We start from the raw sequence: 27,308 nt of genomic DNA, 5'->3' as shown, positions 1-27,308 counted from the left end.
AGCCCACCCACCACACGGTTGCTATGACGCCCTGCCCGCCCGCCCGCCCGCCCGCCTCCCCCCTGCAGTACCGTCCCGTAGCCTGAGTTACACCTCTGCCCGGGTCTGGCGTGGAGGGACAGGAGCCTCTTTGGGGTGAAATGGGGCAGACAAATGAAAGGGAGGTGGTCTGTGTGAATCAGGGCAGTGCTGTGGAGGAGACGTTTCTGTCCGAGGAGGAAGGGAAGGACGGAGGGAGGGCACCTGGCTCAACCGAGGGCCAATCACAGCAGGAGACGTGGTAATAAATTCAAAATACTCATAATGAATTGATTTGAATTTAAAAACAATATCTAGGCAAGTTAAAATGACTTAAATTGACTTAAATTTTACTTTATTTAAATTTGAAAATGCACCTCTTTGACAAACTTTGGACTAAATGGGACTCATACGCTGGACAGGATGTGCCGTAACAATATTTAAATTTAAATGTAATATAAAAACATAGGATGTACGTCATGTTCACTGTTTTGTGTTATGCGTTGTTTACCTTTTCATTTAAACTGAAGAAAAATTACGTCGAGTTGAGTCGATTCCATTTGACAAGTAAAATGATCTTCCAATGGAATAATTCAAGCAACATTATTATTATTTACTTTCGTATTTTAACAGCAAAAAGTTGTTGTTTTTCTTATTTTAAGTCCAGCAAGATGTATTTTCATATTTTAAGTACAAAAAGGTCTTGTTTCACTGCCGGATAATTTTACTTGTCAAGTGAAATTTACTCAAATCGTGATAAAACTTTCTTAATTCACGTCGTCTTAACTTGACTAGATTTAGTTCTTTGCAGTGCCCAGTTTTCTGATCTATGTTAATGTTGTTTTCTCGTCACAAACAGACCTGGAGGTGTGTTTTGTTTCATTCACTCATGTTTAACACACAAATTCTGCATATTTGGACTAAATTCCTCTCTCAGAAAACATTCTGTTCCACATTGCGATGTCATTTGGTGATACCGGAAATGCTCAAGTGTGTTTTTAAGAATAAAAGAATAAAGACTAAGAATAAAGAATTACTCAAACTCAAAGGAAATGAAACAAAACACAACTCTGGATATGTTTTTGATGAGGTAACAATATTATAGCATGGAGTAAAGCTCACAAGAGTCAGTTTTGCATAATTTAAGACTTTTAAAACTCATTATTTGGGTAAGATAATAGATATTTTGTTCTTTTTGAATTTCAATTAAGAATGAAAACCAATAAAATGGGAAAACTGTTTATTTTATTATTCCATTTTAGTGTCAGTGATAATTTTGACCTAAGTTTCAATATTTAATTTGAAGTTTATTGCAAATAACCCCAATCAAAAAACAGTCTCGGTGCCAATTTTAATTTAGATTTTTTATTCTCTTTGCCATGGATGTTCTGCTGCTAGAAGGACTTACCTGAAAAATCGTTGCATTTTTGTGAACAAACATGTCGCCTTCTTTTATAGAGAAGCGTTTACTTTCATGTCTTAGAAAGTCATTGTTGAATTCCATGATGAGAAACAAGTAGCAGCGATAAACTACAATAAAAACTGTTTTTATTTTAGAGATCCATGGTTGACACTGAATTCACTTGCGGCGCACGACACAGCAGAACTTCTGGAGCAAATAAACCATAGAGAATAATATATCAAAATTAAAATAGACACTGAGACTGTTTTTTGATTGGTGTTATTTGAAATAAACTTTAAATTTAAATCTTGGAAATAGAGGTTGAAATCTGTTTTTTTTGTTTGCCACTAAAACGGAATCATGAAATAACAAAACTGAGTCCGTGTATCATTCTTTCATTCGTTTTTCAAAATAAAACCAAACATAAGAAAAAAAAAAACAAAACAATTTTTTTCATTATTTGTCTTCAAAACCAAAATGAAAAAACAGTTAATGATTGTTTTTTTTTCAGTTTTTGATTTAGTGTTTAAATTAATAATGTAAAAAAGGGATAACGCCTGTTTCCTGTTTCTGTGACTTTAACTGCAATGCCGGACTGACCAGGAACCAGGACTAAACCAGGACTAAACCAGGACTAAACCAGGACTAAACAAGGACTGAGTGTTGGATGGGCCTGGAGGTCCGCCCGCGTAGAACTGAGACTGGGACCAGACCCAGGATTGAGACAAGGACTGAGACCGGTTGAGCCCGTTTTTTTATTTTATTTTAGACAAGGATTTGTCCAGGTTCATATTTCTATACAACGCAAAAGTCCGGCATCGCAGTTTAAGTCACAGAAACGGGAAATGCTCATTATCCGTTTTTTCCATTATTCATTTAAACACAAAATCAAAAATGTATTTGTTTATTTGGTTTTTCATTTTGGTTTTGGAGACAAATAATTAAGAAAATATGTGTTATTTTGTTTTCTTATTTTTGATTTTATTTTGAAAAACAAATGAACGAACGATACACGGATTAAACTGTTTTCCCATTTTACTGTTTTTCGGTCTTAATTGAAATTCAAAAGAACGAATGGTACATGGACCGATAATAATAATTCTAAATGAAATATTGTTTATAGAGGATTGGTGAAAATGACATCAGATGAGTAATTTTTAATACAGATGGGGGTAAAGAAGATGACATAGGCTTGTTGGCTTGTTAAATATGGTTCAAACATGCTTAGACGACATCTAAAACCTCTTCTGCGGCGTTATAACATGGTAGAAAACTAACACACTCGCACAAAAAAAGAAAAACAGCCCCTCTTCTTAATGTTTTAATAACAGGTATCCAACTCCACTTTATACCGAGTGTGAATCTTCATGACGATGATCCAAAAACATCACATGGACTTGTTAATCGTGAGGACTATTGAACTTCACATAATGAACTCAGCAGGTCTGGATCTCATTAGACCCAATCGCCAACAGTCTCCGATACTTCCATTGACTTCGTAGCCACCAATTAGTCTCTCCGTGTGCACTTCATTGATTCTCGACTGCACACACAAACACGGGCCCAGAACCTCGTATTGTCTCATTAGTGTCCAGTTTATCCCTGAAATGAACAAGTTGCAGTTTGTAGTTCATTATTTCTCTCAATCGATGATCAGAACCCGTTATTGGTCATCGTGGGTTTATTTTGTGATTTATTGAAGCTTGTGGTGTTTTAAGTACAGGTGCATTCTTTTAACATTTACTTTAGAGAAAACCATAAAACGATGGGCCGTAGGTGGTTACATCCTGGACAGTGCTTACAGGGCAGCTGGCTCAGTAGATAGGAGCGTTCACCGACTGACTTTAGCACTAATTTGTTTGATTATACGAGTAGATCCATAAATGGAAAGCTTCAAATGTCCTTTTCCGATAGCAAAAATAAAAAAAATATTATGTCTGTAACAACAATTCAGTAGAATATTCAGTAGACTGGACTTCACCCAACTAAATAAGATAATGTTGAGTATTAAATTTTACTAGAGTTAAGGTCCTGTATTACACAAAATTAACTCCTGCAAGCTTTTAGTCATGTTAAAATGCTGTTACCTCCTCAAAAACATACCTGGAGTTGTGTTTTGTTTCATTCACTCATGTCTGAAAGAACCTGTCTACATCTCCAAAGCTCAAAATGGTCTATTCCACCTTGCAATGTCATGTAGTGGTAGTTTCCAAACAACTCCTCTACTCTTAACACTCTTAACAACTCTGTCTACTCTTTTTTTAAAATTTTTTTTCAGTAGAGATTGGCGATTCCAGGGCTGAAATGATTCTAGTGAAGGTGTAAAAATATGAAGTTTAAAAACATAGGAGCATACTTCTTGTATAACTGCATGATATCACAAGGTGGAACAGAGTGAGTTCAGTTTGAGAGAATTCAGCATGAATTAAACAAAACACAACTCCAGGTTTATGTTTTTGATGATGAAACAACATTATAATATTGATAGAAATATAGAAATAGCATAATATGGGCCTTTTTTTTGCCCAGCCTTACAACAATCCATTTGAAGTGGTAGTATTCTGCCTCCACTAATGTTTAGGAACAAACTTCGCAGATAGTGAACAGTTTCTCCAGTAAACACCCAGGAAGCTTCTTGCTGTTTTGGGCATTTACTGAAGAGTTGATTGTAAAACTGTAACATACAAAAAATGTATATGCATATTACAATGATGTTTTTACATTTAAATAAACATAGAATAAGCAGAGCTACATAAAAGAATGTAGAGCATGTTAATAGTTCAATATATGCATAATAATAACAATAACATTAGCTGGACTTCATAAAAATGTCCATAAAACAAGCGATTAGCATCATGCTAACATTAATGGAAATTTCCATACACATGCTAACGCTATTAGCATCTTATATTTTAGTAGGAATTTCAAACTATAAAACAACTTAAAAGTGCCCCACAGAGTGAGTTAACATGTTATAACATTACAATACGTACAGACAGATATTTTCATGGGGCCAAAAGACAGAACAGTTGAAAAGTCTACAACAGTATGGCGGCTAATAGGGATGTAAATATAACCAAAATATCGTGATATCGTATCATCAAAGTTCTCACAATAATATCGCGGACCATCACAATATATCGAATTACAAGTGTCTTTGCTTAAATTAAAAGTTATGGTGCAGCAATAGCTAAAAAAAAAGCAGAGGGAACTACATAGACCATGATCCTTTGCTCCATTTCAGTGCAGACTACAAGAAGAAATAACAGTTCTAAGCACTTTTAAGTCTTAGTTCATTGGATTAAGTCTTGTCAAGACATTTTAAGAGAAAAAGTGCATATTAACAGTTTTGTTCACCTCTACAAAATACCGTAATAAATATCGTACTGTGAGATGTATGTTGTGAAACTATCGTACCAAGATTTGGCCTAATCGTGACGAAATCGTATCGTGAGACTTGGATATCGTTACACCCCTAGTGACTAAAGTAGCTCAGAGTAAACAAAACAGATAAACTCAAATTAGAAATATTTTTTATCCACCGGGGCAGAACAAGTAGATTCAACATATATTTATTTTAAAGATGTTTATTTTGTTTTCTTAGGCACTTTAACTTCTTGGGTTCTTTTTAAAGATGGTACAGCAGGAGGTATGTTCACCTTGTTGACATGTGTTTTATTTTGTTCCATCCCCGTCCTCACCACAGCTAATCAGAATCAGAATTTATTTGTCATTTCAGTATAAAAAAATACACAGAAACAAAATACTGCACTCAGGTCCAGGTCAACAGCAGCATAGATAATAATAAGAGTAAATAGTTATTATTAAATAGCCCCCACCTACGCCCATTTTCTAAAGTGCCCTGAGATTTAATGTGACAAAATATTTGGTCACAAACAAAACTTTCAAATTCACTGGAAGTTGAGTTCACGCTCCAGTCGACACACCCGCTGACCCGCCGCTCTAGTCAATGCATTCGTCTTTATATCGATTTAAATGAGTGCGTCGGGGGCCTACTATTTATTTGTCTTGCATGTATTCCCCATTAATTGCTCTTTTACCGATTGCGTTTGAAAGCACCACCGTCCCTTCCTTCACTCTTCGAGCTGCATTTGTTTTGTCATTAACGGGATCAGAATGTAATGAGTTAAACCTTGAATGAAGTCTCCCATTTGCTCTGCTCTTTTTTTTTTTTTTTGCCTTTTCGCGAACCAAAACAACACTCAAATGAATACCACATTAAGGACCAGCCACTGACTCTTAATTTGAGCATTGATACTTTCGGCGTTGGCGTTAAACAGTCTTGCGGACATCTGCCGTGGTTCGGTTAAAAAAAAGAGAAAGAAAATAGTCTCGGCTGTAAGTGGAAGGGGAGGATTCTTGGATTAAATCTCTCATTTTAGTTTCTTTGTAAGATGCGTCAAGGGAGCAGCTGAGACAATGTCCTCCTTAAACTATAGAGACTAATACGCCCCTAGAGTACCACCTACCGTCATTGCCTTTTACTAGCAATACTTTACACGGAACGCAATTGAATGCAGCATCTGTTGGCCTATTTCTAAGCTACCTATTGTCCACTTCTTATGTCACCAACTCAAAGCTTTCACTTCTTGTGGTTAAAAGTTGTTGATTTTCTTCCGCCTTAAATGTTTGGTTATCATTTGCGCAATGTTTGTGAAGAGTTTGGGGGCAAATATGGCGGTGGGTGGGTGGGTGGGCGAGTGCGTGATGGTGCATTTGGCAGCCCCCCAGCGGAGAAAGGGAGGTCGCCGGGGTCAAAGTAATGAATTTTTATAGGCCTGTTTCTTGTGTTTCAGAGCTGTCCCTTTCTCTGCGCGCTGCAACGCTTCTCAATAGACAACCATGCAGGGCAATTTGTCCACACACAAGTTAAATACCAAGGGGGGACTTTAGACATCCAGTTTTCCTTCTCTCACACTCCTATGTCCCGTTGTCTTGGATGATTTGTAGCCTGTCTATTATGTCTTTCCATTGGGGACAAATGCTTTAGCACTGGTTCTAGAGTTAAAGACAGAACGCAAGCTTTCAATGCCCGCTATTGTTTTTAGAGAAGTTTCCCAGATGTTATAATGCGCAAGATAGATTGGCGAGCATTATAGTCGCCGGACACGCCCACCCCTTACCTCTCAGCTCGTTTTTGGCGAGGGCGTGGCCGCTCGAGGACCCCCTACGAAGTGAGATTGTGGTCCATTCGAACGTCGCTGGATTCATGGGAAGGGTCTGTGTCGGTGCCAGCGGTTTTGAATTGGGCCGGGTTTATGAGGGTCACGCACTGGTCAGTCGAAGGGTGAGCGTATTGTTGATAATCGAGCGTTTCCCATACCGGTTGACAAGTGTTGGTCAATAGGGAATGTCGCCGTATCGGATGGCGTGACTGGTGAGTTCATCGCCGTAGAAACAAAGACACAAGAGGGGGCACTTGATTGGGAGCGGAGTGGATTTCCTCTGACACTGCAAGATGTTGTATTGTAGGTCCTGCTCTTAAGTGAAGTGCCCTTATGTGAAAGTTTGAAGTGGCACTACGAAATTTTCGCCACAGCATGGTATTAAACTTAAACCATGTTGCATTCATTTAGTTACAGGTGCTTGAACTGGTCAAAAATATCTTAAAGTGTCATTTTTTGACTGTGAGTGGGATCAAATCTCTACAGATCTGAACTATTAACTGTATAAAGTGGACTAAGTGAGTGTGACGTCACCCATAGCTTTAAGATCCAGTCAAATGAAGCTCACAAAGGCTGGCAGTTATGGGGCGAATTTGGAGGGGAGTTTAATATTAGGAGTAGAAATCCATTTACAGACAAAATAGCAAAATAAAAGCAGCAGGATCATCAGCGTGGGTTAATACGAACATTTTAAGACCAAAATGATGACAGCAGTAGTTACAGAGAGAGGAGCGACGTTTTTCAATATAAAGTGAATTGGAGCTAGAGTTGCTAGAACCGGAAGCAACCCCGTGTTTACTACCTATTTGGAACTCGGCATAGCGGGTTGGCTATGCTCAAAAAATTTTAAGGAACCCTTTGAAAACACATCAGATCTCAATGTGAAAACAATATATGCTGGATATCTATACAAATATGGACAGGGCAATAGTCGAGTTTCAGCTGACGTCATTGTTATTAAAAGCCCGCGTTGCATGCTGGGAAATATTTTGGTCGGAGGCAAGAAACACGATAGCGTCAAACACAGTGCGTAACCTCGCGTATTTATCCCCGATAATGGTAAATTCCTGCTGAATTATCGGATGCACAAATAGAAGCACGGAAGAAGGAAAATGTCTTTTTCGTATTCCGAGTGAAAAGAACCACTAACGGTGAATTAAATGGCTTTCAAACATTCGCAGAGCAAACGTAGAAGATCCTAGCAAACCGTGGACTCCAACAAGTTCAACAACGCATCGAGACTCTTGGAGGATTTCATCTTTTCTGCTGTGAATGGCCCAGGAGTTTCCACCAAGTCATTGTGGATATCGCAGAAGTGAATATTTGTCCAGGTAGTTGGCGATTCCGACCAGAAATTTGGTTTGGTTCACCTTTTGTCGGGGTTGAAAAGGGTGATTTGTCGTCCATCGATGCTTATGACCAATTTCTGGTCAAATGGTCTTGGGTCCTCTGCCGTTAGAGTGGATAAATAACTGGGATCAATACCCTTTACGTGCTTTCTCACTCCGTCCGTCATGTTGAATTAGTGTTTCTTGCCGCCGACCAAAATAATTCTCAGCATGCAACGCGCACTTTTGTCAACAATGAAACTCGCCTATATCATAGGAATAAAACTTCTTGAACCCACTGTCAGACCCTACGCTGGTGCAGTATATTTCAAATTGATTCGATACGGTTCAATAAAAAAAATAAAGGCTAAATGGTCACATTTTTCTATAGTGCTTTTTCACCTTCAAGGCACTCGAAAGCACTTTACAACAAGGAACCACTCACCCATTCACACACACATTCACACATTCATACACCAGTGTACGCAGACACTGGGGGTGAGGTGGGTTAAGTGTCTTGCCCAAGGACACAACGACAGCATTCATCTGTGGGTCAGTGAATCTGATCGCTCAACCACTGATGTTTTTTTGTTTTTTTTTATGTCAAGAGCGGGATTCGAACCACCAACCTTCAGATCAGTGGATGAACGCTTTACCACCAACTGAGTGAACCAACTGAGCTACTGCATGGCTGTGATACTAAAAGTCTTAGATTTTCTTTTTAATTTAGTTTTTATTAAGTTTAAGATATCACAGCTTGTACATCGTAGTCTATTACAAAGCTGATTACATATACATGTTAGAATGGGCAAAAGTACATTAAGAGACCAAACTGTATAGAAAAAATGCAATATTAATAACAGAAACAATTATACATATACTATTATAATGAAAATAATAATAAAATTAAATTAAATTAAATTAAAGTAAAAAAATATATAAAAATAAAAAGATGCTAAGAGTGATTTTCTCCATCTGACAAATCTCTCTCACCTTTTCAATCCAAATATGATAAGTGGGCGGACCAGGGCTCAACCATTTAATAGTAATACACTTAAGTGCAGCAGTCAGTAATATTCTTAAGAGGTATTTTTTACCATTTCCTCCAAAACCATCTGGAATTAACCCTAAAACCCTAAAATGTGGTTCCTAAAAGTGTTTGTTAAATCACTTCTTGTGCAAAGTGAATATGAAACACAAACATTTTAATCATCAAAACAGTGAAAATGTCAAATGTGTCGCATAAACTAGTTTCCTTTTTCTGAACAAGCAACAAAACTGTAGCTCTGTAACAAAATAATTTAGTAAAATATTCCAAAAAGTACTCTTGGTGATATATCCATACAGCAGTCTATGATATCGATACTGTATCATCATTTAAATATCAATATTTTTGCACACATAGGCTACGTTCAGACTGCAGGGCTTAATGCTCAATTCCGATTTTTTTGTGAAATCCGATGTTTTTGCGAGGTCGTTCACATTTCCAATTAAATGCGACTTGTCTGTGACTTCAGTGTGAACATTAAACGGCCCAAAAGTGTCCCGCATGCGCACTGGAGACACGATGACGTCAACCGCATGCGTCAACCGCAGCGAGCGTGCTCTGTGTTTACGGAAGTTGTCCAAATATGGTCGCGAGCATTGAGCACCTGGTGATTTTACAGTTCCGGTTTCCACCTGCTTCAGCGCAGAATAGTGACGTTTGTCGCTTGTTAATGACGTGTAGGTCGGATGGATGCGCTTTGGCCGTTCAGACTGAAGTCGCATGTCAAAAGATCAGATATGTATCGGATTCAGGACCACATATCCAAGTGTCCTGGGTCGCATTTGAAAAATTCGGATCTGTGCCGTTCAGACTGTCATTAAAAGATCGGATACAGGTCACATAGAAGCCAAAAAAATCGGATTTGGGTCACTTCAGGCTGCAGTCTGAACGCAGCCTTAGAGACAAGTGTATTAATGCAGTATTGTGGAACATGCCTAGACAATTAATAAAATATCCATAGAGACAGGCTGGTGGTGTGTCCTTACGAAAAACGAAGCAGTATAGCCATTAACAGTACTTACTTTCCACACTTGATTTAGTATCTCCTACCTACTACTGTAATGTTTATGCAAGATACTTAAAACACTTTGCATTTTTGACTAATCTTTTATTGACTGTGCGCGCTTGTATTTTGGATGATCCTCACTAAAAAGCTTTCACCTTCACCTCCTTCATATTAAATCCTATTACTGTGTTTGTCGATGATGGATCTCCATGTTTGGACTAAATTAGCCTCTGCGTGAAGTGGCTGAAGCTGGCCGGGCTCCAGTCACACGAGGCTGAGGGGGCACGCGTGATTTACAGTCTGTGGGACGGTGGAGCTGGCACGGGGAGCCTCTGGATTTGTTGTTGCCCTGTTTGGATGCCCCCTCTGGAGCTCTCTGGGGCAGAAGTGGACATAACTCAAGCGTGGTGCACTGTAAAAACGGATAAGTCATGATGTTCAAGGTCCAGTATAACGGGAAATGGATTCTTGTGAGCTTTAAGGCATGTTGTAATGTTGTTAAAGCGACAAAAACGTGCGCAGAGATGTGTTCTGTTTCATTCACACGTTTGAGTAGCTCTTCATTATTAGTTTGTCTGCATCTCCGAATCTCCAACTTTTGATGTCGTGCAGTGTTATTTTTCAAGTTAACAGCTACTTTTAACCTTTTTGTTCAGTAGAGATGAACAATACCAGGGCTGAAATTATCCAAGTGATTCTAGTGAAGGTGTATGGAGTTTAAAAACACAGTGGAGGCTGTGGACCTGTTGATGGACCCAAAGATATTTTTTGCTTGATATGTTTGCTGATGGTCTCTCTCATGATCAGTGCTTTCTGCTGCATCTTCTTCTGATGACTGCAAGAAAAATGATCAGTATCTACTGGCTGAAACCTGAAATACCAACCGTTGATCAGTGGAAATCAAAAATCAGACAAGTTTATACAATGGAACTGTTAACGGCTCAACTACAGCTCAAAGTGCCAACTTTTGAAAAGAAATGGAGCCCAATTATTGACTTTTTCAAATAAGACACGTTTGCCCTAATATGCCTTTATTTTTTAATGTTTTTATTTTTATTTGTTTTTGCATTTTTTTCTCTTTTCTTCTTCTAGAGGGGGGAGGAGGGAGAGAAAAGAAAAAAGAAAAAAAGTGAATATATAAATTGTGTGAAGGCCCAGTCTCAGGACACTGTTGCAATAAAAGTAAAAAAAAAACAAAACAGTGGAGCTCTTCTGACATCACAAGGTGGAGCAGAGTGTTTGAGAAAAGAACTCAGCCTAAATATTAGAATAGATGTTTACCATGACTGAGAGTGGAGTGATTGAATAGTGCTCTGTAAACCATCTTTAGCTTCGTTCAGACTGCAGGGCTTAATGCTCAATTCAGATTTTTTTGTGAAATCCGACTTTTTTGTGAGGTCGTTCACATTTCCAATTAAACACAACTTGTCTGTGATCTCCAGTGTGAACTTTAAACGCCCCAAAAGCGTCCCGCATGTGCATTGGAGTTCACAACGACGTCACACACAGCGAACATGCTCAGTGTTTTTACGGGGAGTCGCCTAAACATGAGCACCTGGCGATTTTTAAAGTTGCCGTCGTACCGGAGCCAGAACATGTACAGCTTATTTGCTTTAAGGACGAGATTGAGAAGGAGAAGGACGAGGTTTTTGGCCGTGGCGTTTTGTGGGGCAGTGGCAGCAACGTCCGTAAAAAGAAACGTGTGGGTGCAGAGTCGCAGCCAAGAGCAGTGGGACTAATTTGTGCTTTACTGCTTCATTGACACGAAGCTCATACACAATTTTCGTATGACGAGATTGTGATTGTGGGAAAGATGGACTGGCGTGGGTAGTGTTGTGTTTTAGTTTTAGTTTTTCCTCGAGTGAAGCAGAAAAGAAGGAGCCACTGTCTGTGTGAATGTTCATGTATGTTAGCGGCTGTGTACATTTGTGAGCGCCTACTTGTACCACTCTTGCAGGAGGAAACATGTCTTCAGCAGCCTAATTCAGTGAGAAAACATGTCGGCGTTGGGCTGTATTGGCTCGCAACAGGTGCTTATTATCGTGTTGTTATGACGTGTAGGTGGGATGAATGCGACCTGGCCGTTCAGACTGAAGTCGCGTGTCAAAAGATCGGATATGCATCTGTTTTAGGAGCACATATCCAAGTGGCCTGGGTCGCATCTAAAAAAATCGGATTTGTGTCGTTCAGACTGTCATTAAAAGATCAGATACAGGTCACATAGAGGTGAAAAAATCTGATTTGAGTCACTTCAGGCTGCCGTCTGAACATAGCTTTCGAGTGTCCAAAAAGTGCTATAGAAATCCAATGCATCATTATTAGTTGGTGACATATGAACCGTCTCGCACTCTGAGGACTTCGGGGAGAGTCAGAGTTTCATTTTCATGCAGCTAAAACCTTGAACAGTCTTCTTGAACATGTGAGACAGACTCTTCTGTGACGCTGTTTAAATCCAGACTTAAAACGGTTCTGTTTAGCTGCGTATGACTGAAAGGTTTTCATTCCGCTCTCTTCTTTCTCTCTAATTTACAGTATGTAAATTAATGTCTCTCTCTCTTTTTTAAAAATGTTAATCTTTAATTTTATGATGATATTTATGTTCTGATTTGTTTTTATTGTGATTTTAATGCATTTCTTATTCTGTAAAGCACTTTAAATCACTTTGTGTACGAAATTGTTCTATACAAATAAACTTGCCTTGCCTTATTATTGCAAGCATGGCTGGTGCGCTGTTTGCATGCTAGATGTTGTTAGTAGCGGCTTGATGCCCGAACTCTGAACATTCATAGACTCGTTGTGGTAAATAATTAGGTTGCTAGGAATAACTAGGAAACTGAGGAATAACTTTGGACCACTGCAAGCCGCTTAAAATGAACTACTTGTGTTTTTTTTCACTTTAAAGACTCTAGAAATTAAGTAGCGCCTCTTTAAGTCATGTTGAAATGTGTTTTTACAGTGTAGGAGCCGTGAATGATTGAACAAGGGGAGAAGTGTTGGAGGGGTTGGAGTAATTCACACAAATGCTGGCACACCTCGACACTTGGAGCAGCATGGAGAGATAGAGAGAGAGAAAGAGAAAGAGAGAGATGAGAGAGAGGGAGAGACAGAGAGAGAGAGAGAGGGAAAATAATGGCCTGTTTTGACAAAGGCGCTAACACAGACACAGAAGGGAGCTCCTGTCCCCCGCTGCTGCTAATGAAGAATGAATAGTTTGAGTATTGTCCGCTCTGTCCCTCCGTCACCCTGATAATAAAAGAGATCTAATTATAGAGAGAGATTGTCAACATTCTTTACATTTGTTTCCTGGGTCGGTGCCGTGTTAGAGCTACACATTTTACAGTGCTGCACTACACTGAGTGGTAAATCGCGTAAAGTTATTCCTCACGAGGGCTGGGTGTTGCCGATACGATACATATCTCGATACAGCGCACTTTTGATTCAGTACGATATATTTTAAATTGGTTCGATACGGTTAAGTAAAAAAAAAAAGTCTTTGTTAAACCACTTCTTGTGCAAAGTTCACATGAAACACAAACGTTTTAATCATCAAAACAGTGATGTGTTGCATAAACGAGTTTCCTTCCACTAAACAAGCAACAAAACTGTAGCGATGTAACAAAATAATTTAGTAAAATATACCAAAAAATACTCTTGGTGATATCGATACTGTCTCATCACATTAAACGATACGATATATCAGTATTTTGATATTTTTGCACATCGCTATTCCTCACTTTCAGAGGCCAGTGCAGTTTTTTCATGACTGTAAACCTAACAGCAACTAGCATGCAAACATACACTTCCACATTATTGGAGAAAATAAAAGCTAAGGACAGCTTCACGGGGGTCCCATTTACAAAGTTTGATAAATTGCTTCATGTTTTACTAAGGGTGTGCATTGCCTTGAGTCTGACGATAAAATACATATTATGATTTGCATGTCACGATTTAATATCACGATACTAAAACATAGGATGATATATTGTGATTTATCAATAATTACTTCTAATAATACAGTCAACTGCACCTTCATGAGAACACACTTGTATGATATATAATTAATAAAAATGTTTAAATCATCAGAAGAGTGAATGCAAATAATGTATCTTTGTGAAAAATATTATTTAAAAAATCAATTCGAAGGCATTTTGAATCGATTTGAGAATTGTGCAATGAAGTATCAAGATATAGCACTGAATCGATTAGTTTTTTACTGTGTATTTTGTCATTTTTTTAATAGATACATAGAAGAAAAATTATTCAGTGCAGACAGGATGCAGCAGACTTGCAGTATGTTGACCTCAAGATGTGAAAAAATTGGGTACAGGCCTTTAAATGATTTGGACATTTGTTTTCTTTCACTGTTCCTTCAGATATGTTTCAAGGCACACTTAAAATCCTTAAATGTTCTCAAAAATCAACAGTGTATCTTATAATTATGTGCCTTATGTATTGATTCTGGTTAGGCTTACTGACCTCAAACCAATTTTATGTGGTACACGGCGCTCAAAAATCTGTCAAAAGGTTTTAGTACGACTTTGGTAAACTATGAAGCTGCACCGCGTGAAGGATTAGGAGTCTCATGGAGTAAAGGGCAAAGTATAGTTCTGCATCGACTCAATGCACACTGCCGCCATCGCCTTGTCACATATATTCCACTGAGTCGTGTCCTTTAGTCCGACAGAAGCTGAACCGCATCAGCGCACAAGGAGCGAGCTGTTTTTTTTTCAATGCTTATAGTTTATGCAAATCAGCCATGTGGTTTTAAGTTTCGTTTCTGTAAAACATAAACAAATGTGCGCAAAGCTGCATTAAACACATTATTAATCAATCTATATTTGACTCCTCCTTGTAGGAAATAAAAAACTAAAATTATCCATTCACATTCATAATAAACATTCACCAAGACAGGGAGGCAACGCCGGGCGAATTACACCACGATCTGCCGATGGATCGTGGACGCCTGGGCTAAGGATCAGTCTCAAGTGTCGTCCATTTGTTTCGCTTAATGCGCCTTATAATCCGGTGCACCTTATGTATGAAAATATACGATAGAATTCAACATTATTGATATTGTGCCTTATAATCTGAAAAATATGGTACTTTGTTAATCTTGAGTAACCACTACTTTGCACTTCTACTCGAGTAATATCATTCTGAATACAGGTTTTTGCTGCTCTTCCCACCTCTGATTTTCTCTATTGACATTTGAACTGAGGCTTAGTTAATTCTGTGAGTAAAGTATCTGTTTAAAAGCTCCTGGACTCATTATGGGCAGTTAACTCAAGTGTTTCATTGTGTGTTGTCCTACAGCCATATGTTTAGATTTGCATGGGCAGAGGGCGGGTTGTGTCTCTGTCCATCTGTTTCTACAGCACTGCGCTTTGGTTCGTGTGTGTGTGAGTGTGTGTGTGTGTGTCCGTCCCCGTGTGTGTGTGTGTGCTTTGAAGTGGCACATATTGCTTTAACCTTTCTTCACAAACAGCAGCTGGGATGGAGAGCTCCTTTAAACAGCTGCTTCCTCCTCGACAGTCATGGGATTAGGGTCTCCATTCAGGCCCAAAGCGCTTGTTTCCCTAAAGTTCTCATTCCCCGGTGACCTTTGACCCCCGCATGCACAGCAATGCTAATGCTAAGTCCCCGAACAAGAAGTGAAAGTGAAATGTCCCACTGTTGACATGCAGGTCAAGCTTGATTGGATACAGACTTCTTTTTTTTTTTTTTTTTTTTCAAGACTATGTTGACATTTTGATTTATCCCAGCTATTCTAAATGTACAATATGGTTAAAAAGCATAAGCTGCAGTAAATAAACAGCAGAATGCAACAGTTTAATAACAGTTTGTGTCTGTAATGAGTCATAGAACTTCACAATTCAACCTTATACAGCTCAGATCTTATACTGCTCTTTTTTTTTTCACACAAGTAAGAAAAATAAAGTGCGATACTCACGATAAATATTGACTTAAAAAAATATTATTCCATCTGTCTTGTATTAAACAATAAGTTGATACCATAATTATGGTGACACGCTTATCTATATCAATTTTTAATTTTTTTTTTTTATCCACGCCATTCCTACAAATTGAAGTAAATTTAGTTCACAAATTAACTTCCATTTTGTAAAGTTTTATAATGTATTTTCTTATGATTTAATATACCGTATTTTTCAGACTATAAGGCACATTACATTAAGCGAAACGGACCGCTGTTGCCTCTCTGTCTTGGTGAATGTGTATTATGAATGTGAATGTGGGTGGATCATTTAAGTTTTTTTTTTTTTTTTCCTATGAGGAGCAGTCAAATATACATTGAGTAATAATGTTTTTAATGCAGCTTTGTGCACATTTGTTTACGTTTTACAGAAATAAAACTTACAACTACATGGCTAATTTGCATAAACTATAAGCACTGAATAAACAGCTCGGTTTTTGTGCACTGATGTGGTTCAGCTTCTATCGAACTCCGCAAGGCTCCTGACTAGAGTGGCCGTAATCCTTTGACAGTCCATCTAGCGGTGCGACTCCGTAATTTACCAAAGTCGTACTAAAATATTTTGACAGATTTTTGAGCGTCATGTGCCACATAAAATCAGTTTGAGGTCAGTAAACACAGCCAGAATTAATACATAATTTGCACTGGATTATAAACTGTCCATTTTTAAGAAAATTTAACAATTTTAAGTGTGCTTTATAGTCCGAAAAATATGGTAATTGATTTTAGTAATTTAATTCGTAATTGACTGATCTCAATATCTCCATATCTCTTTTATTTTGATCGTGTGCAGGTGGCTACCTACCTTTAATTTCTACTGAAAAAATCTGTATGCAGTCAACATACGGTCTAAATTCCTCAGAGAACCTAAATATTGGGTTATTTTACAATGTGAAGCCATCCCCAATATCAGTGATTGCAGCATCAGTACCAATGATTGAAACTGCATCAAAACCAAACCTGGGTTAAGTCAGTGCTTAAACTAGAGTAATCAGGGCCTAAGTTCAGTCTAAACCAGGACTAACTCTGGACTAATTCTGGACTAACTCTGGTTTTAAGCAGGACTAAGGGCCTGTTTACATGAGAACGCTTGCGGGTAAAAACGACAAAATGTTTTATTAGAAGTGCGTTTCGTTTAGACGGTGACAGCGTTTTTGGGGCTTAAAAATGCAAAAATCTGAAACCACCCTCTAGAGTGGAAAAGTTGAATATGCTCCGCTGTAGCGTTTCCGTCTACACTGCCCAAGACGCAAAACTCTGGCCAGATCTGCTCACCTCACGTACCCCTTTACATCTCAAACATACAGTACACAGAAACAAACATGTCAGATCTCACCGCCTGACATGCATACCTAATCAAATTCCACACATTTTTGCGTCACCGTATGCACGCAGATTTCATCCCGAAAACTCGCCAAATAAAAAGTGAAGACGCGACGCCGCTTTTGCGTCTTCTGTACAGACCGTCATCATATAAACGTAGCCTGAACCAGGAACCAGAACCGCTCTTTTCATGCTGTCTTGTCTGAAATAAGGAGGCGATTTAGAGTGAAATGGATTGTGGGTAATGGCAGTGGTTGAGGTCAGGGTGAGCGTGCCTCTGTGTAACATGTTTAGGCTCCGAGGCTTTGAAGCTCCACTCAATTTAAGCATAGGAAGTGCCTATTACCAACTTATACAGAGATAAGTGACCGCAGGAGGTTCTGATTTGGTCCTGGTATAAGGTCACATCTCATGAAGCTCGTTTTTAAAATGTCCATGACGTATATTTTAAATTCTGTTCAGATATTTGACTGCCGATCCAAGGACCAGAGAGCGAGAGGAGTCGGGTTTGGAGGAGGTCTCAGGGAGGACGGTGATGAATGGGGTCAATCAGTGACAGCAGGTCTGAGTGATTAGCTGATCAGATTATGAAAGGACCGATCAATATGTGTGTTTATCCTTCTGTGCGACATATTGGGACTAAGCTGAACCAATATGGCCTCCCACTTTGTATTGAGCCCCATTTACGCTCAACAAAACCACACCGTTTATCTAATAATAATACTCATTTGACTTTAGTTATCAATTTTTTTCTGTGAATTTTCTGTGGCTACTTACTGCAAGTATTCAGGTGCCTGTTATAGGCGCAACTTTTTGGACTTTTGCCCATTTGAAAGACTTAATGTTTTGTTTTTAATTGTTAATTTCTATGGCAAAAATGATATTTTTGGTCGTGTTCTAGCCCTGGTTTTGTCCTGATCTTTTCCAGGTTTAGCAGGTTCAGAGTCAGAGTTCTTCTCTCAAACAGAAAACACTCACAGTGTAGCAACAATGGGGTGATACGGGAAGTTTTTTTTTTTCTTTTTTTCATAGATAAGACATAAAGTATCAAGGTGATGTGCAGTCAATTACACAAGAGAGCAAAAAACCCCAAAAAAACAAAAACATGGCAAGCCAAACAAGGCAGGACGACAAAACCTTAAACTTATACGTAACCAAATAAAAGAATTGTAACGTAAAAAATTTAGATGAGAATGATATTGTTATAAATATTTCCTATAGATATTGTTTTTTTAATGCAGGGGTGTCAAACTCACACAGGGCCAAAATTAAAAACTGGGACAAAGTTGTGGACCAAACAAAATATTTATTGAAAAATTTCAACAACATCTGCATGTTTTCTCTTCTTTCGAGATATGTCATGTTGAACCTTTTTCGTATTAAAATAAATGTTTAATAATAGTTTTGCTTAAACATTGAATCCAGAACAAGCTAAATATAAAATAATAACAAAATTTTAAATAAATAATGTCTCTATAGTCGATCTGTAGCCGGTGGACCAGCTCTAATACATATTTGATATGATCTCGCAGCCCAAATATGATTATATTGTGGGCCAAATTTGGTCCCCGGGCCTGATTTTTACATGTCTGGTATAGATATTGTTTGTTTGGTTTTGATCTGTTTTATTGTTTGGAAATATTGTTGTATTTCGTTATTATAATGGTGAGCATTCGGTTTATTTTGAGTCCATTTTGTTTGTTTGTTTGTTTGTACGATCAGAGTCTGAATGTGAAAACGCAGATCTTTGGGAATGGAGAGGTTGTTGGAAAAGAATAGGATGTCACTTTGTTTTTAAACTCCATACACCTTCATTAGAATCATTTGGATCCTTTTAACTATGGAATACCCAATCTCTACTGAACAAAAGAGCTTTGGAGATGTAGACAGACTAACGACAAAGAGTCACTCAAACATGTGTGAATGAAACAAAACACAACTCCAACTTTACAAAAATATAACATAATCCATTAGCTGTACTTGTCCCTGCCTCCTGTCCTGCGTGTGGTTGTGGATCTGACTTTTTGACAGGGAGAGTGTCTTCTGGCCCTTCTGTGTGGCTCCTTCTTTGGGTCTTTTCAAGCACAAAGCAGCTTAAGCACACTTAAGCGCATTAGCATTTGGCTGCCGGGGGGTCGTATTGACCCTGCTCTGGGATGGTCTAAATGAGTCAAAGATGCAGAGGTTTGAGCGAGAGGGCAAAGGCACAGCAAGGAAATCTTCTACTTTACTTTATTTAACATGTGGGTGATAGTTTTGTGCATGTACAATATATTTATGATAACGTTTTTTGTCTGTTTAGCTGAATATCAGTTACTTTTTTCCATTTGTGATTGTGTTTTTGACTGTTTTTGTTTTGTGTTTTTGGTGCATTATGTAACTTTTTCTGGTGGAGGGTCCGTCAGGTGCTTTTCTCCATGTTATTTCTTTGTCTGGAATGTTTCACAGTGTGGCATTAAACCTTTCTATTTTCACGGAAACTTAGCCAAACCAAGTTACAGGTCAGATCTGTATAAAGGCGACCCTGCTCACAGTCAGAATGTTTGTTTATCTTGGTATATTTTAGTTATAAAACCACCTGTAATTGAATAAATGTAAGTTAGAGCTGTTTAATGTCATACTGTGGAACATTCCAGGCAGAGCAGTGACGTATCCATAGAAACAAACAACCAAAAAGTTACATAGCGCACCTTTAAGTTAACAGCGTAATTTTGAATCGCTGTATATTCTTCTTCTTCTGCCTACAACAATATCTTTAAACATGTTCTGTAATGCATGTGATTGTTGTATTTGTTTAGAAGTTTATATAATAAATCTTAGAGCTCCTAGGTGTATTTTAAAGCCCTTATGTGTAACTTTTTTGCCAAAAAAATAGACTTGAAAATTGCAGATCTGACTAGGAGTGTGCAAAAATATTGAAATATCGCTATATTGTATTGTTTAATGCAGTGATACACTATTGATATCTATATCACCAAGAATATTTTTTGGTATATTTTACCATATTATTTTGTTACAGAGCTACAGTTTTGTTGCTTGTTTAGAGGAAGGAAACATCTTCATGCAGCACATTTGACATATTCACAGTTTTGATGATTAAAATGTTTGTGTTTCATATGAACTTTGCACAAGAAGTGGTTTAACAAAGACTTTTAGTATCACAGACATGATTTAGCCTGTATTTTTTATTGAACCATATCGAATATGTTTCATATTGTGGCCAGTGTATGGAGATATGTATCGTATTGGCAACTTCTTCATCATACCCAGCCCTAGATGTGACTGAAAAACATGCATCCTTACTATGAGTAGGCCTGCATCTCCTCAAACCTGTCTCCCACTTTGAATTTCTTCCTGCTTGTTTCCATGGAAATGTTGCTTTCCTCAGTATGGTCTAAAACACAATTATTATTATTATTATTTTTTTTTTTCAGTCTTAAATTATACATAACAAAAATAAAATAAAATAAAACAGCCCACTCCTCTCTCCACACTCATCACACACTAAACAACACAAAAACCACTGGGCAAAACAAAGTCCACTCGTGTCCAAGATGAAACACACCTACTGTATCTCCATGTAGAGTGCTTGGTTTGTATGGTTTTAAGTTTCTATTTCCATGGAATCATGCAGGTTAAATTGTTCAGCATCTGTTAGTAATTCAAGTATCATGAGCATTTTTTGGCTCTTATCTGATCGTTAAATGACAGTCTGAACGACACAGATCCAGTTTTTTAAAAAATGCGACCCAGGCCACTTGGATATGTGCTCCTAAAACCGATACATATCCGATCTTTTGACATGCGACTTCAGTCTGAACGGCCAGGTCGCATTCATCCCACCTACACGTCTTCAACAAGTGACAAACGTTGCTATTCTGCGCTGAAAAAGACACAAAAGTTATTCTCGTCATATGAAAATTGTGTCTGAACTCTGTGTCAGTGAAGCAGCAAAGCACAAATCAATCCTGTTCTTTTCATTCCTTTTTATGGACGTCGCTGCCGCTGCCCCACAAAACGCCACGGCCAAAAACTTCGTCCTTCTCCTTCTCAGTCTCCTCCTTAAAACAAATAAGCTGTACATGTTCTGGCTCCGGTACAACAGCGACTTTAAAATCTCCAGGTGCTCAGTGCTCGTGTCCATGTTTAGGCGACTTCCGTAAACACTGAACACGCTCGCTCCGTGTGACGTCGTCCTGTCCTCCAGTGCGCATGCGGGACACTTCTGGGGCGTTTAAAATTCACACTGGAGATCACATACAAGTCGCATTTAATTGGAAATGTGAACGACCTCGCAAAAAAATCCAAATTAAACCCTGCAGCGTGAACCTTAGACTATATCTGTATGTGACTCTGCTTGTTCTAATCTGCTGTGCCTTGATTTCCTTAGCTCTGATTTTGTGACATTTCGCCTAAAGGACTTTTTCTGTTCGTTTTATTGGCTTGACCCGATTATCTGGTCTGTGCTTTGAATTTCAATGAGGCTCCTCTCTATGCGCTGTGTGCTATGGGAACCGCAGCCCAGGATTACCTTATTCAACTGTCTTCAAACACAGATGGCCCAATGTTTAACTAATTGTTAAAAGAGTCCACAAAAGGGAATTGAACCCGCGAACACAGTCCATGGGGTCAGCTCATACAGGGGCACAGGGGCAGAGACAGTGAGGTGCTAAATAGAGGAAGAGATATTTAAAATGCATTTACATGTAACGCAATGACTGCTGTTTGATGTAGAGAGGACAGGACAGAGGTGTTCAGTGTGAGGAGGACAGAATCAGGACAAATTAAGGAGAAATTAAAGAATTAAGGAGAAAATTTAAACCTTTTTATGGCAATGCTGGCTTAGACTAACTGGCTAATAGTGCAAACATATCGCTTTACTGAAATTTGCAAGTTTTTAAGGTTTTATGTATTTTTATTTATTTATTTATATTATTTTATTTATGATTTTATTGTATTTATTTATTTTTTATTTATTTTATTTTTTATTTTGTTATTTTTTTTTATAATTTTTTTTAAATTTTATTTATTTTAGTAATAATAATTCATAATAAAGTGACTTATTTGCCTGAAATTTACCACAGTATGACATTTAACTAGGGTTGTTAAACTTATCAATACCCAGATTATTATTGATACTAAAACTGATTTTGACTCTAGATACTCATTTTCAAGTATCGATACTGAAAAAAAGTTGAACTTTTCATTATTATGATCTCAAAATCGGTATTGAGAATCAAATCTCTCCCCTTAGAAATTTTTATAGAGTGCTTTTCCACTTTCAAGGCACTTCAAAGCCAGGGTTCCCACGGTCATGGAAATCCTTGAAAAGTCATAGAAATTGAAAATGTCATTTTTTAGGCCTGGGAAAGTCATGGAATTTTGTAAATTCGATGAAAGCTTTGGAAAAGTCATGCAATTTTAGTATCTCTTTCAGCATTCTGTTAAGTTTTCATTAGACTATTATGATTATTTCTGAACGTATGCGCTTTTTGTTTAAAAGAGACGACAATAAATGCACTCACAGTATTTTGAATGTTAAAAAACTATTTTACCAAACCATAAGGTGAGTGGAAAGGGTTAGCATTTCATATTTAGCCCTAAAAGTCTGATCAATTCTACACATGTAGGGTTAAAGTAATGTAAAATTCACTTTAGGTTATGAAAAAGTTTTGAAATTTATTAACCTTGCAAAGTGCTTTACAACAAGGAACCACTCATTCATTCACACACACATTCGTAAACAGACAGTAGGGGCTAGGTGGGTTAACTCTTGCCTTGCCCAAGGACACGACGACAGCATTCATCTGTGGTAGCTTTAATCGCACCGCCGGCATGTGGATCAGTGGATCTGACCGCTCAACCAATGATGTTCATGTCGAGAGCAGGATTTGAACTGCCAACTTTTGGATCAGTGGACAATTGCTATTTTTGAAATTTTGAAATTTCAATTTTGTGACAACACTACATTTACCTTAGCTTGCATTTCTCCAGTTACTTGTGTTTTTGCGCAAATAATTCAGTGAAAAAATCAAATTCTTACCATTTTGCTTCTCTGCAAACCTGTTGACGAGGTTGACCTGTAACTTGGCCTGGTTGTTTCCAGGCAAAGCAAGAACAGCCCTGGTTTTATTGTACTGAAATATGTTTTAATGAATGTTTCTTTTTTTTTTTCTTGTCTTGCAGAGTTTGTGCTCCAGTGCCACCATGCAGACCGTCCGCACCGCCGACACCAATGAAGTCGACAAGTTAATATTCAGAGAAACTGAAAATGACCGAAAGGTGAGTCCAAGTGCATATTGTCTATCAGGGGCTGTTTCTAAAAACAGCTTGAAAATGACTTAATGTGCTTCTGTTGTCCTGAAAATAAGTGAAATTTCGCTGTGTTTTCCCGCAACAATGGACCAGACTGAGAGAGACTTTAGTGTTTTTATTACATAAAATCATCAGCAGAGGTGATCGGCTCAGCGACTGCACTCCTAGTTTAGTTCTGGGTTAGACCTGGTCCAGTCCTTGCCCAGTCCTGATGAAGTCCTGGCGATCGGCTTGGTGGTTGGGGCATATATATATTTATGCTGATGACACTAGTTTACTCCTGGTTTAGACCTGATTTAGTCGTGGTGTAGTCGTGGTTAAGTCCTTGTTTAGACTTGGTTTAGATGTGGTTTAGTCCTGGTCAAGTTCTGGTTAAGTGCTGGTTCAGTCCTCATTTAATCCTGGTTTAGTCCTGGTTTAGTCCTAGTGTAGTCCTGGCAATCGGCTCGGCGGTTGTGGCTTGCATATATTTAAGATAATGACACTAGTTTAGTCCTGGTTTAGACCTGGTTCAGTCCTGGTTTAGACCTGGTTAATTTCTAGTTTGGACTCGGTTTACACTTGGTTTAGATGTGGTTTAGTCCAGGTTAAGTTCTGGTTAAGTACTGGTTCAGTCCTTGTTTAATCCTGGTTAATTCCTAGTTTGGTCTTGGTATAGTCTTGGTTTAGACCTGGTTTAGTCCTGGTGTAGTCCTGGTTCAGACTTGGTTTAGTCCTGGTTTAGTCCTGGCAATCGGCTCGGCAGTTGTGGCTTGTATATATTTAAGCTAATGACACTAGTTTAGTCCTGGTTAAGTCCTGGTCTAGACCTGGTTAAATCCTAGTTTAGACCTGGTTAAATCCTGGTTTAGACCTGGTTCAGTCCTGGTTTAGACCTGGTTAATTTCTAGTTTGAACTCGGTTTACACTTGGTTTAGACGTGGTTTAGTCCAGGTTAAGTCCTGGTTAAGTCCTGGTTCAGTCCTTGTTTAATCCTGGTTAAGTCCTAGTTTGGTCTTGGTATAGTCTTGGTTTAGACCTGGTTTAGTCCTGGTGTAGTCCTGGCGATCAGCTCTGAGGTTGCGGCATGTATATATTTATAATCCGCTCATGACACGACGTAGGTTCAGTCCTGGGTTAGTCCTGGTTCAGACCTAGTTCAGTCCTGGTTTAGTCCTGGACTATTGCGCTGTCGAACTAATGGGCTGACCCTGGTTTATCACTGGCACGGGTGGGTAACGGATGCGGATTTAACTCTGATATAATCACAGGTTAACGGGCGGGTCCAGGTCTCCAAAAATGCACCCGTGGACTCTGCAATGAGCTTCATTTGACTGGACCTGAACACTATGGATGACATCACAGCCCCTTAGTCCACGTCTTTACACAGTCCATGTTTTGAACTGATTATAATCCCATATATAAACATTATTAACATTATTATGACATCGTCTTGAACCCGTAACACGTCTCCTTTTTCTAATGAGTCTGTATTGTGGTTTAATTGTCGCTCTCGTCTCGATAACGGCGTCGTAGTCGAGGTTGTGGTCACATGTGCAGACTGCAGGTCCCTGGAGGAGTGACCCGCTGTTCACCGATAGCCCCACACACACAGGGCAATTAACACGCTCCCCGTTAGCTCTTCGTTAGCGCCGTAATTACACGCTGTCTACCATTAAACACTAGATTAATCTGTCTCTCTCGCTTTGGTGTCTCTTTCTCCATCTATCTGCGCTCTTCTCCTCCCCCCCTCTCTTTTTCTTTCGCTCTCTTCTGTCTGTGTTATTGCCCGTCGTCTTCTCAGTGTTTCTCTCTGTCTCCTTTCTCTCTCTCTTCACTCCTCGTCTTCCCATTTCTATCTTTTCCCTCTCTCTACCTTTCTCGACCCACTTTTCCCTCTCTTTCTGTCTTCTCTCTTCTTTCTATCTGTGTCTCTCTTCTTTTTGTCTCTTTTCATTTTCCTCTCTGTCCCTTTCTTCCTATCTCCTCCTCCTCTCTCCTCCCTTTATCTCATTAACTCTCTGTCTTTCTCTATCTCCCCTCTTTTCTTTTTTCTCTCTTCACTCTTCTTCTCTCTCTTCCTCTGTCTCTTTCTCTTCCTCACTTCTGTTCTCTCTACCCCCCTCCTTTTTTCTCGCTTCCCTCCTTCCTAATCTCTCTCTCTGTGTCCTTCTCTCTTCTCCGTTTTCTTTCTCTCTCCTCCCTTTATCTTAACTCTTTGTTCGTCATTGTCCTTCTCTCTTTCTCTATCTCCTCTCTTAAGTTTTTTTCTCTTTTCACTCTTCTTCTCTCTCCTCCTCTGTCTATATCTCTCTCATCCTTCCTTCCTAATCTCTCTCTGTGCCTCTCTCTCCTCTCTTTTTCTCTCTCTCTCCTCCCTTTATCTCATTACCTCTCTGTCCATCATTATCCTTCTCCCTTTCTCTTCCCTCTTCTTTTTTCTTTCTGTGTCTGTTCATTTCCTCGCTCTTTTCTCTCTTCTTCCCTCTCCTTCTGTCTCTATCGATCTCTTCCCTCCTTTCTAAGCTCTCTCTTTGCCCTTCTCTCCTGTTTTTCTTTCTCTCTCCTCCATTTATCTCTCTGTCCATCATTATCCTTCTCTCTTTCTCTATCTCCCCACTTTTTTCTTTGTGTCTGTTCATTTCCTCGCTCTTTTCCCTCCTCTTCTCCTCTCTCTCCCTCTCTCTCTTCCCTCCTTCTTAATCTCTCTCTGTGCCCCTCTCTCCTCCTTTTATCACATTACCTCTCTCTGTCCATCATTGTCCTTCTCTATTTCTCTATCTCCCCGCTCTTTTCTTTCTGTATCTGTTCATTTACTCTCTTTTCCCTCCTCTTCCCTCTCTATCTCTCTGTTCCCTCCTTCCTAATCTCTCTCTCTCTGTGCCCTTCTCTCCTCTTTCTCGCTTTCCCTTGATTTCATCTTCTCTTTACCCCTCCGCTCTGTTTCTTTTTTTATAACCTTATGTAATCTCTCGTTTCAGGTTGTGCTTCAGCTTGAGAAGAAGCTTTTTAGTTATGTGAATCAAGACGTTTTCCGGGAAAACAATGGGACCTCAGTAAGTCATTCTTTTATTCACGTATTTGAGAAAGTAGGTCTATAAATGTATGTGACACTCTCACAAACCCGAGCACATCACATCACGTCACCTTTTGGCCACTAGAACCGCTTTAAAATCACTTTAAAACTGCATTTTCAGACAAAACAGTGAAGCAGGGTGAACTAAACTCAGAAAATCAGGTCTTATCCTAAAAAAATCATAAAGGGACTCTTATGGATCTTTGAAATAGATTTTTGTAATCACATAACGACACACTGCAAAAAAAATATTGGCAAAAATTTAAGATATAAACACTTAAATCTATCAGAAAATGACTTAAAAGTAGTGAAATTATCTGTCCATGCACCAAGATCATTTTATTTAACAGCTTATCTTCAAATAAACGACCTCTGGACTAGAATTAAACAGTCTCTAGGAAGTGTTCATGAGCTGGAAATAAGTTTATGGACACTAAGTTTTAGATAAACATACTTAAAACCAGTTTAGGATTAGTGTTCTTGGCCTCATAATAAGTTCTTAGCTGCCAAAGTCTAGATAAAATGCTTTAAATTCTGCTAAATTCTAGATAAACATGCTTAAAACAAATGTATGTTTAGTATGAATGGACTAGCATGTCATTATAATAGTCACATCACCTTTTGGCCACGAGAAC

At 38.6% G+C, this 27,308-nt stretch overlaps 1 protein-coding gene across 1 annotated transcript in view; it reads left to right on the top strand.

Annotated features, from left to right (window-relative positions):
- The window catches only part of LOC110166333 (inositol polyphosphate-5-phosphatase A), a 485,134-nt gene that overhangs the window by 366,211 nt on the left and 91,615 nt on the right, over positions 1 to 27,308 (top strand). The window contains exons 10-11 of the mRNA XM_055162594.1: positions 23,490 to 23,585; positions 26,579 to 26,653. Coding sequence (XP_055018569.1) covers positions 23,490 to 23,585; positions 26,579 to 26,653 — 171 coding nt within the window. The remainder of the gene's footprint in view (positions 1 to 23,489; positions 23,586 to 26,578; positions 26,654 to 27,308) is intronic.

Source organism: Boleophthalmus pectinirostris, unplaced genomic scaffold (assembly GCF_026225935.1).
Source record: "Boleophthalmus pectinirostris isolate CB_2022bp ecotype Guang Dong unplaced genomic scaffold, ASM2622593v1 HiC_scaffold_5, whole genome shotgun sequence".
Lineage (NCBI taxonomy): Eukaryota > Metazoa > Chordata > Actinopteri > Gobiiformes > Gobiidae > Boleophthalmus > Boleophthalmus pectinirostris.
This window is presented reverse-complemented; position numbering and strand designations above follow the sequence as displayed.